The 12,466-nt window shown below is 32.3% G+C and overlaps 1 protein-coding gene across 6 annotated transcripts in view; it reads right to left on the bottom strand.

The window, feature by feature from the left end:
• Positions 1 to 9,646: 9,646 nt before the first annotated feature.
• Positions 9,647 to 12,466, bottom strand: part of LOC102674346 (protein unc-13 homolog 4B) — a 32,944-nt gene continuing 30,124 nt past the window's right edge. For 4 of the 6 annotated variants that reach the window (XM_031510270.1, XM_006615252.2, XM_006615249.2 and 1 more), the window contains 4 exons: positions 11,940 to 12,020; positions 11,106 to 11,229; positions 10,793 to 10,986; positions 10,627 to 10,721 (listed from right to left, as the gene is read on the bottom strand). In XM_031510270.1, coding sequence (XP_031366130.1) covers positions 10,627 to 10,721; positions 10,793 to 10,986; positions 11,106 to 11,229; positions 11,940 to 12,020 — 494 coding nt within the window. Of the gene's footprint in view, positions 10,722 to 10,792; positions 10,987 to 11,105; positions 11,230 to 11,939; positions 12,021 to 12,466 lie in introns of all 6 variants that reach the window. The other 2 variants (XM_031510269.1, XM_006615250.2) reach the window with 2 other exon arrangements.

The following is a 12,466-nucleotide window of genomic DNA, read 5'->3' as shown; positions in this document are numbered from 1 at the left end:
TTTTTTTTTTTTTTTTTTTGGGAGGGGTGACGGATGTCCCACGGGATCGGGGATGTTTCTTTTCTCGTTTCGTTGCTTCATCGAGCAGCCGTGTTCAGAGTAATCTTGAGAGGAACCGTTTTGACGGACGGAAGATTGAACGGAGAATGATATAGTGAGGCGAATGATGTTTAACCCTTGTGAATTATTTGGGAATAGTAGAGTTCGTTGATAATTTCTTGTTCTCCCCACTCCGCTTTAAATCTTACCTAGGATTTTTATTTTCGATTCACTTCGATTTACGCTTTATAAAAAAATACGCTTTGCGAACTTTGGAAATCTTTTAAACTTTTTTAAATGCGAAAACTTTTATTAATCGATTGCTTCTGTCGAAATATAACGTAGAATATTTATAATCGAATAATATCTTTAGAATAATATCCTCTTGAACGTGATAGAAATATTCTGTTATAATATTCATCCTTTTTTTTTTTATTCCTATTTTCGTTCACACGGTATATATATATTGTCAAAGTATTGGCGCAAAGTAAAAGGTCTATTCAGAGAATTGGAGCGAAAACGAAGTAGATTCGATATATGGGTTGAAAAAAGGGGGGGAGGAAAAAAGGAGAACGGGACGACAGGATTAGCTTCGAATAAAATAACGATTTACGTTGTAATCGTACGCCGGCTAATTATTAATCCTTTGAGGCTATTGAACCGCAAATTGCGGCCAACCTTTGGAGATCTCTTTGGAGCTCTCCTCCGTCCGTTTCTGCGCTCCCTTTTCCTCCCGTGCTCGTCTCTCTGTTCCGTTTTTTTCACCCTTTATGAAAAAAAGAAAGAAAAGAAAGGGAGAGAAAAAGAAGAAAGAGAAAGAAGGAGAAAGAACAAAAGAGCAAACTCTAAACAATTTTATCCTCGATCGATCACAACTTTCCACCAACTACGACGATGCAAGTGTTCCATGAACGAACGAGCAACTGTGTAAAGGAAACAAAGGAAGGACGAGAGAAAAAAAAAAAAAAAAAAAAGAAAAAAAGAAAAGAAACGCCACATATATCGATCAACCAAAAGTATTATTACACCATTGTATCGGTCCTGAGAAAGCCTCTATGCATAATATTATATATCCGTTCATTTACGGTTGCGATCAGCTAGTGGCGCTTATGCTAATTCCAAAGGCTGTTCAACCAAGGGGTGTGGGACCACGGGATTGTTCGTGCGGATCTTCGTGTCAGCGTCTCGTCACTGTCACGCCGGATTAAAATCCGGTTCTCGATTCTCGCGCGAGCGAGCGCCCGACACTCCACTCTCAATGAAAATAATAACCGGCGCAGCCCAATAGGCTTCGCTTTCGCATCTTTCTTTCTTTCTTTGTAGCCGGCCAATTCCTTTCATTTCGGCAGCGAAACTGCTCTCTAAGAGCGTCGGATTAAAAGTTTTTCATTGAACGCGTATCAACACGCGTGTCGAGGCCCGCCGTTGTTCGCAGCGTGTTTCATTATTGGCGGGATTAGATTCAATATATGGTTGAAGGAGCGGCGAAAGGAAGAGGGGGAGGGCGGTGTCGGGGATCGATTAAAAACTTGCGATTAAAACTTTTCATTTCATTGATCGAACCACGGATTCGATTTCTTAATCGGAAGACGGTAAATCCGAGCATAGAAGAAGAATATTTTGCAATACGAATATTATATTGTTTCCAGAATTTTATTTGTTTTTTATTTATTTTAAGAAAATCTCATTGTCTAAAAATATTGGACGAGGTTAGGGATTAATACTCGGGACGTGGAAATTTTCGTCGCGAAAAATTTGGATTTGATTTAATCTATCGATGAAATCGGTAGTTATTAATATTAGTGGTTAATCGTATTCGTAATGTATCTCTGAGCGTAAATATTAATCGACAATCATCAATTGATAGGTATCGATGGAAATTTAATTTTACCTCTGTTTGATGTACACACGAATGCGTATTATATTAATATTGATATTAGATAAAATTAATACTGGATATAAAGTCGCGCTCAAATATTAATTTCAGAGAGGAGAGAGAGAAAGAGAAACGGAGAAAAAGAGAGAGAGAGAGAAGAGAATTTCATTAGTTTTAACGTTATATTATCGACGATTAAATATCCTTGTCCGGAGATTTTAATCGCAAAGTTGAAGTTACATTTTCGTACATAGAAGTATAATTTTTCTGTGATGCGTAGATACTGTACCGTGCTCATAGAGTATGCTAGGATTTTGCATAATTCATATAGACGCCCAGTGGATCGTAAGACCCCGGTTGAATTATGAAAGCAAAATTGTACAATAGGGGTAAAATATAGGAGTTTGTAACATATATATATATATATACATATGTAGGTATGATGCAACAGGAATTTGCATAATTACTTGGAGATACAGATGAATGTTACGAATATAATATATAATAGCTATGTGGTTAATCGAGATTACAAATCTTCTATGAATATGATTAAACAATTAATTATATTGTGTCTTAAGTAATACATTTATATATTTATTTATCCTTTCATCATTTCTCTTATGTATCATCATATGATGATTAATCAAAAAATCCACGTACACGCAACGTTCCCTACATTCAATTTACACGAGCCAATCGTTCTTTTAACAATTGTTTTCAAGAATACCCTGCTGCAGGTGTCGATAAATACCACCCCCTGCGTGCTCGCAGCTTCGTTTTTATTCTTTTTTATTCACACACAACGTCGCGGTTGAAACAACGGTAAATTGGCCAAACAACTGTTCATTTTTCCCGTCGAATCTCTTTTTCCAGAGCAAACACGTACGCGTACGTGTTGCGTGCCCGATTACACGGCTCGAAATTTTACGATTTTACGATGAAATTACGAGGACGAGCGCAAATAGGGACAAGAAAAAAAAAAAAGAAGAAAGAGAAAAAAAGGAGAGACGGAGGAGGAGAGAATAAATAAGAAAGGGACGAGGAGAGGGGAGGGAGAAAAAAAAAAAAAGAACGGGGAGAGAAGGATGCGGCGCAAAACGATTCGCCGCATCGTCGTAAATAGCCAGCCTGTGCCCCGCTGCTTTAAAGTCGCTTTAGATTGCACGTTTCGAAACGATTGTTATCGGTCAACAGTCATCATTGGTCAGTTTACATAGCCGCCTCGTATCGATCGACATTCCCGGTAATTACGTATTGTCTGTACGAACGCCGCCGCCGTGTCGCTATTATGCGCTCGTGTACACGGCACGGCTACGATACACACGCACGCACGCATGCACGCACACGTCCTCTGTCCTCCCTCCCGTACGTGTGCGCAAACACGGGCAAACACGGACGCCTAGCGAGAGGTGTAGTTGTAGGTGTGCGCGACGGTTCCGTGAAACGTGTCACAAACACGTTCCAGGTTGCCGATAAAATGGCGAGGTACGCGCCAATTGGCTAGGAAGAGGCGACCGGGTTAGATTCTTTCCGGGATACGGTTGAAAAAAAATTGGCCGCTCGCCGCGCGAGGCAATTTAGCTTGATTCGCGGCCGCCACTCCGCCCTCCGTGTTTTCTGACGCGCGTTGATGGACCGACTTCCTGAACTGAATTTGTAGGTTAACCGTTTCGTAGGCATCCGTTTCGTCTCCTTTGATCACGGTTTGATCAAAAGGTTTGATCACGCGCGGTGGAAATTTTTTTTCCTTTCTTTCGAATTTTATATTATTTATTTGATTATTTATTTTTATTTATACAGAGGGATAGGGAATTGGGTGTGATCGTTTGAAGGGTTGAAAGGTTGAGAAAAGGTGGACAAATGATATTAATTGATTCTATTTTAAAATTCATCGTTTGTATTCTATCGTCGCGATAGGAAGTAGTGTTTGTACGATGTGTCGTATAGGTTGTCGAGTCACGGAGCATTTCTAATGGGTTTTGGATCTGTGGTGGATTGCACACGCGTATCGCGTATTTATTCGTTTATTTCCACGGAAGTGAGTCGACACGCGTAAAAAATGATGTAAGGTAAGTAATCCATCAAAAGGGTGGGTAATCTAAAAAAGTTCTGTTTAACATCGTTAAACTGTCCCTAAGCTAATTGTAGTAGAAATAGATGTCTGGATGCGTCCGTTTTATTATACCTATCGCCTTTCTTCGTCACTATGATTACGAGTTTATCTGGATCTCGTTCTCCTTAATTGTCTCCCTTCTATTTATATACCCGCTGCACAATGTTTGCGTGTGCACACATTGCCGTAATCAAAACGCGTGTAAATAACCGAGAGATTCAACCGTGCAAGATATTCAGCCTCGAGAAAGTTTTCTTATTTCTCGAGACGCGATTTGCATCCATGCCATGCAAAATTTTATCCGACGATTCATCCCCGTCCGATTATTTATCACGGAAGATTGCGCCGTGACGTACTTGACATACTTTATTATTGTTTCGCGTATCAGATCCGAAGGTAGTCATACCCGGTATTACTTATCCGCGCGTATCTTATACGCCGGATGGAAAAATAGTCGTAGCTGAGAAAACTCGATAAATCTACTGCGTTTCATCGTCGTTTTCCCGCTAAAAATCTCTCGATTTATCTCTTCATAAGTTTCTTCTTCTGATCTGAACGAGGTTGAAAAAAAAAAAAAAAAAAAAAACAAAAACGGCCTTAGGAAGGTAATCAGAGGCGATAAATCCTTATCGAGAAACGGAACGAAAGTTATTCTTAGAACGGACGCACGCGATAAGGTCTGCTAGCTACAATCAAGATTTGTGTAAATGTAAAAATTCGCGAAGGGAATAATCGCGTGAAGAGTTGGCCGAATTAATTGAATCCGTCGTTATCGACGATCATTGTCGACTGTCAATCACGGAGAGAAAAGAAATCGATGACTAACGATCGGATAAAAGGCGGTAATAACCATCTCTATCGAACACCTGACAAAACACACGTTCCTTGAAAATCGTTTACAATGGTTGCATAATTGTGTATGTAAATATTTTCGAGGAATTTCAAGTGGTTGATTTCTAGAGAAAACACTCGACGGATATGGATTCGTTGAACGGAGTTGTTCCTTCTCGATCTTCCTCTGCGTCGAAAGAGTTCCGCGGTAATAATCCCACGTTATCTCGGGCAACCGAAAAGTTTCGTTTAAGGACACTCTCTCCTTCGATCGAAACTTCTCATCCCGTTATAGGCGGCTTCTAAAGTGGCAACCCGTTCTCTCTTCTTCCTTCTTTTTTTTTTCCTTCTTTTTCTTTCTCTTCCTTTTCCCTCGCTTCTTTTTTCTTCCTCCTCCTCCTTCTCCTGCCCCTCCTTTTTTTTGCACGGGTACACGATCTTCGTTTTTAGAAGCTTCCCTTTGAGCAACGAGCGAGGTTATGCATGACAAAAAGGCCCTCCGTCTCCGGCGGTGTACCGAAAATTTTAATAAACATCGAGAGAAGAAAGTAAATCCGGTGCATCGTGGAGTCATGCACGGGGGCGGAAAGTTAACGTGGCGAGGAGTCTCGTCTTGATTTATTAATAACGAAATATATAAAGCGGCTCGTCCCTTGCACAACAACGCGCTCTCCCTTTTATTTCATATATCCTTGCTCCTGATTTTATTTCTATTTTATTTATTTAGCTTCAAGCTGTAACTTGAATTGTAGGTTGCTCGATGTCTAACAGTTTATTAAATTAACTTGTGAACATAATTTATACAGTATCCTTTTAAATTTTTCAATCAACGTCTCCACCGTTTAGAATATCTTACTCGAATATCAAATCCTAGGCGAAGTTTGTAACGAAATTCGAAAAAAGTCTTTCTTTTTTTCGTAACTATCTTATCGTAGATATATGCAAAAATTAATACTAGAATTAATACTAGAATGGAAAAATCTTTTATTCTCCCGTTTACGAAACGCTATTCAATTTCATTTCGTGTCATTTTCAACGTTCACTGTTCAATTTATGTCCCATGTATATGCCCACTTAATTACGCGAACCTTTTTTTTCTTTTTTTTTTTTTTTTCATAGAAAAATCGCGTTTTACGCACAATTTGCCCGATCATAAAATCGAATGACATTCAATTTCGCAACTTTTGAAGGGGGCTCTCCTTTTGCAACCGTGGAACCGGTAGGGCAAACTCAATCAGAGTAATATGAAATCAATTGTAAGAGGATTAAAAAGCCGAAGAGCCATCGTTGCTTCGCGCATAAAACTTCCGAAAACTCGATCGCGAAGTGAGCGGCTCGATTATTGGGCTATTCGCATTGGCTGGCCGCATTCATTTGAATTTTAAACAGCTTTTTTCTTTTTTTTCTTCGATCTTTCTCTAAAACGATGCCATAGATTTCATTATACCCAATTACGGCGTCGTGGTAACAACACGCGGTGTCTATGCCATCGACCGTTAAGATCGTTAAGAGAAACCTTTGTTTGCGTATTTTAATTAATACGCCAAAGAGAGAGGGAGAGGAAGAGAGACCTTATTTTGCTTCCATTATTATCGTGTCCTCGATCCTTGTAAATTATCGTATCGACGTGTACGTACCGAATATGGTATTAATTGTTGTATCTATTTGCAATATAATTTAGAGACAAGCCTTTAGACTTTTCTTCTCTCGTTCTTCTCTCCTATGATTTATCGAGGAGGGAAGGGAAAGATTAATATGGAGCTATATAATATGAAATTGTGAAATTAGATCGCGTGCACTTGTAGAAGCATTGAATAGATGATTTTCTGCACGCCATTGAATCATCGGGGCTCAAAGGGCCATGATAACGAGATAACATGTTGCGAAACGGAATCTATTAAATAATCCGTGTTGTATGCCATGCAATATGAAATTTTAAACGTGCTTCTTTTTGGGGGAGGGGAAAATAACAACAGATTATTAGAGAATTGTTAGAGAAATAATATTGTAAACGTGTGATAAAAGGATTGATTGAAAATTCTGGATAAAATAACTATTTATTTAAATTATTTAATATTTGTTATTTTGATACACAAACGGTCTTGTGATTCATTATATATATTGCTATTGTGTTTTAAAGAAAAATTGTATCTATACGAGATAACATGAAGATTAATTTTAAAAAAAAGGTATAATCTCGAACAAAGTTCATTTTTGATATTTCAACTCCCTCTTTCAGTTCTCGATGATGATTCAGTAACCTATTTCCGCCAACAATACCGGTAACGTGATCGTGAACTGGTAAGATAAAACATTCAATGTTTGTTTAAAGAAAAAAATGCAATAATAGTGTGATCATGATTTAAACTATCATTTGAAACTTAATTCATTTGCGATAATATATCAATTTATATATATTAACATTGGTATGTAGATAATGTAAAGATATTCCATATTGAGTTGTATGTGAAAATAGTAAATGAAAATAGTGAACAAGTTATAAAAAAATTGAAAATTATACACATTTATTATTTTAACAAATCATTAAAAGTTAAAATTAAGAATAGAAATTTAAAATTATCGATTATCGTATTCTTATATCATTTAAAATAGATAATATCGTTTTATACTTTCGTCAAAATTCGTTATGTTGTAGATTTTAAATAAATATATTGTAATTATTCATTTAACAAATTTCACTAATCTAAAAAAATTATGTGTTAAATTAAGACTTGTACTATTTTCTATTAGATACAAAATATAATAAAATTTAAAATTAAATTTAAATTAAAAATAATGGTATTAATAAAATATTAAAAATTATGATATTTAAGTATTAAGATAGCTAACTTTACCAGTATCGACATCTATGAGCCTGAACTGCAATTACCAGATGGGGAAAAGTAATCGTAAGTTAGTATCATTTTATCTGCTGAAATTTTAAATATTGCATTTAATTTTAGTAATAATAGTTTACAATTTATGTGAACTTCGATTTAAAATATACATTTTTTATTCACGAATGTTTAAAATATGTTAATTCACAATTATGATAATTTCATGAGTGTTATTTGCAATTGTCGATATACTTCGTTATTATTGACAGATGGGAAATTGGAAATTGCATAGAAAAAATATTATTGCTCCAGTATATTATCTACGAACAATAAGTTGCATGTTCTTTGATTTTTAAATATATTTTTTAAATATATGTACAAAAAATAAATCAAAATTATTAGATATTATTAAATATAAAATTATTAAAATTATTATTTTATTTTTATAATATCTCGAAATATAATATAAAAGTTATGGGTAAAAATTGTGTATTAATTATTAAATTTTTATTATTTTGTAAAAAAAAATTATTACATATATGAATTAAAATCTAAAAATCTATAAAAATCGCTAAATTATTGATCGTTATAAATTTATTTGTAACTATTTTTTGAATATTTTTCGCGTAAAATATTTTACACAAATATAAATAGAAAATTATTAAATAATATAAAATAGTAAATCTAATTTTAATTTATAAAAATATATATCATTTGTTATATTTATTATTTGCAATATTGCAACAAATTATTATAGTTTACTATTATAATAAATTATTAAGTACATGCGTTAAGAGTATAAATTAAAAAATTTTTAAAAATTCTAAAAAAAATTATAAAAATTCTTTGAATGTAAATACAATTAAAACATTTTAACACGGTAGTAACTCGAAAATTAATACTATAAAACAATAAATCTAATTTTAGTGTATAAAAATATATATCAATTGCAATATTTATTATCATAATAAATTATTAAATATATAAATTAATAATATAAATCCAAAAAATAATAAATTTTTGATTTGTTATATTCGAAAAATCAATTTTGAAACATCGGTAAGAAACGTATATGTTCGTTTAACTTCGTTTCTCCGACCTTTTATAAATATAGAACAAAATTGGAGAAAGAATTTATTCTCCGGCGAACTTTCGTTGCGAATAAATCGTATCTGTAATATTTTAAGTAAATTCTATCAGTTTAAGTGTTTTTTATAATTTTTAATAATTTATTTTTAAAATATAATATTCAATACTGTTATTATATATTGCATATTTATTCATTTTATTTTTTAATTAATATTTATTTATTTTTTATTGATTTATACATTTATTTTTTTATTTATTAATATTTTTAATTTTTAATTTATTTATTAATTTTTTTTAATTTATTCAGATTTAGTTAATTTTTTCAATTTATCGTTCATTTATTAAATTTTTTAAATTTTGACATTATTTTTCAAATCATATTTGACTAAAATTATTATATTAAATTTATTTTATTATAATTATGTTATTTTTGAAAAATTTTTCTTCGAAAAGAACTACGTATAAATTTCTTTTTTTGTGTTTCAATTTTTTGCATTTAAATGGAATTTTCGATAAAATAAGACAACGTTTCTATTAATATCTTTTAATAATTTATTCATCATTCATTTTATAATCTTGAATTTCTTCAAGTACAAATATTTGAAATCAGATGATTATTAGATTATGGGATTTTTATGCAATCCAACGATAACAAATTATTATATTCTTCAATATTGTAATATTCTTCTCTATGAAGAATATGTTGCATAAAAATTCGCAGTCTATTGATTATTTTTTATAAATGAAATATTTTTTTTATATTTTTTTGTTTTAAAATTATTTTATCCAATATTTTGCAAAATTTTATGATATATTAATATCGTGAAAAAATATTCAATAGATAAAGTAGTCTTCAGGATCTTCGATAACAGATTTCTCGACGATTTTATTTAGAATTAAAGGATTCAACAATAATGCAATAACACTAGATAAAACATACTCTTTCACATACAAAAAACGTATACATCTCACATGCATAGCTGAGTTTCTATGTACACATATATTACAAAATTTATTTTGATTTTTCTTATTAGAAGCTTTTTTTTACTTAAAATATGAAGGATTCATTACAAAAACAATTTTTTTTTAATTATAGATCTATCTTAAATAATTGATTAATGTTTTTTAAATATATTTCTCTCTTTCTTTCTCTTTTTTTTTTTTTTTTTTAAATTATCAAGGCTAGTTTTTATATGAATCCTTCAATTCATTTCTTCAGCATTTATTGCATCGATGTGTGTATGTTTATCGATATATAACAATTAAATTCGCATATTGTTTATAAATAGTACTTACTCAGCCTTAAAGTTTTTTCTAGTTTTGAAATGCGATGTTTTGCGTTTCATTCAAAGAAAATATATTTGATATTAAATACTCGAAGCATACACAGTCTAGAAATAGGATTTAGTCTTGAAAATAATTTGTAAAAACTTTATAAAAATAGTCTATTATTCGACGATGCTTTTCTTGCATTATTTTCGTTAGGCAAGCTTGTTTATTTAACGTGGGAAATTGAACAGCATTTCGATTTTTCAAGTATTAACAAAAAGATATCGTATTACGTATCGTATAATTTATAAATTATTAATGTAAAAACATTTTTGAGTAACTTTACCCAAATAATATTTTAGTATAGCTTTGATGATATTTTAGTGAGCGCGGATGATTAATTAATTAAACAACAATTTAATTACTTACAAAAAATAATTACGTATCGTATTAAAAATCGCTCGAAGGATTCATTTTAATTATTTTGAAAATTCATAATGATTCGTTGCTCACGAATTGTATTGCATAACGTAACGAACAATTTCAGTCGCTTTTTTCACGAATGATAACGATCATTTTCGTTCAGCTTTAGAGCTGAGTTTCGATAAGAACTCTGTCGCTTGATTGTCCCCCTTTCTGTGTTCTAACGCTTGGATTACCTCTGTACCTGCGCATAAAATGAAAAAAAAAATTAAAAGAAATAGTATAGAAATACACAATTAAAAATATAAAACTTACTTTTCCTTATAGGACGCGAAAGTTTCAAATGAATTTGTTCGAGAGATTCGATCCCTCGATCTGGTCCCGTTTCAGGAATTTCACTGAACGGAAGGAAAGCTTCCGCCATGAATCTCGATCTTAGAAAGTCCTTGTCTTTCAGTTCGAACGCTACGATCGCGTTTTCTGTAGCTCTTTGCTCGCTGGTCAGAGGACTAAAAAAATAATATAAAGTTATGCAATTTAGATATAATTATAGATATTTTCTTTTACATTTCGTATAAGTTTTCATCTATATTCTGGATAATTGAAGAAAGATTGGATTATTACTTACATGTTGAAAATTTCATCGTACAGGGGGTACAAATTCTCCTTTTGCACATGAGTTTTAGGTAATTTCACGTCGGTGAATTTTTCCTCCGGAAGAAGTCTCACTTTCACGTACGAATCGCAACTACCTGGAAAAATAGAAGGAAAAATATTTCCATTGCGATCTCTTCGAGTACCAATAACACCCCAATGTGGGTTCATGCACGATGAAGGTGACTATTTTTTTTTATTCTTTATCTATGAGGTTCCACATTTTCCAATGTAACATTCCATAATAATTACATTTAAAAAATCATATTTTTTTTACAATGATATTGAATTTATTAATTCACGAATTCTGGAAATTCTTGTGAAGATTCAAGAGAGATCGTTAAGTACCTTACAGATTTTAAATTTAACATTCTATCGAAAATTTTATCTTAAATGTTTCCTTTATATTTTTAATTTTATTGAATATTAAAAGAATATCATTTCACAAAAGAAGAAATTATTGGAAAATAATTTAACTTCGAGGAAATTAATTTATCCCTCTTGGAAGGATTGAAAATCAATTTTCATGTTATAATTTGGAACCTTATAGAGATTTGCATCATTCCATCATAAGTGAGGAAAATTGTTTGACGTTCTAAGATATTCTTACATTCTCTAACTACGAATAATACACAATAACAGAAAACAAAAATAATTCGACAATTTGGTCGGCTAAATTCGCATGCAAATTTGATAATTTTAATTGTCACGAGGGCAAGCAACCGGATGAGACATGTTCTAATTGAAAGAGTGATGAGGAAGAGCGTCTTTTTTTTTTTTGTTTTGTTTTACATCCACATTTACATACTTGTCTTCCATTCTTTCTGTCTTTGTTTAGATTTTGTATGAAGCTTGCGTTTGAGAGTAGACACCTTGCCTACCAAATCGCCTACAAAATCGAAATAAAATATCATTCTTCTTATCGCGAGACCAACCCCTAATACCCTTCGACAAGCAAACGAAACAACAAATTAACAGGCTAGGAAATGAAACTTTCGCTTTAATTATGCAATTGGCGTTGTGTGCAATTTCGATTCTCTTTCTAATCATTAACAAAATACAATAATCCGAGTGATTCTCGTCGGATAATGCGATTATTCGTTACATCAATTTGATATGAAATGGAAAAAAAAATTGAGAAATTTTCTAATCATTCGTAAATCGTCAAAAAAAAGTAATTGCACATCCTTCGTTTCATCTGAATCACTCGCAACAAAGATCGAAATAAAAAAGAACTATCTATAACCTAAAATTTCATTTCTAGCAATAAGATACCTCTAAATAAGTTACAATTTCGTATCCAAATATTTTTCGTACACAAAAATTTCCACGATC

The sequence above is a fragment of the Apis dorsata genome, unplaced genomic scaffold (genome assembly GCF_000469605.1).
Source record: "Apis dorsata unplaced genomic scaffold, Apis dorsata 1.3 scaffold_220, whole genome shotgun sequence".
NCBI classification, from domain to species: domain Eukaryota; kingdom Metazoa; phylum Arthropoda; class Insecta; order Hymenoptera; family Apidae; genus Apis; species Apis dorsata.
This window is presented reverse-complemented; position numbering and strand designations above follow the sequence as displayed.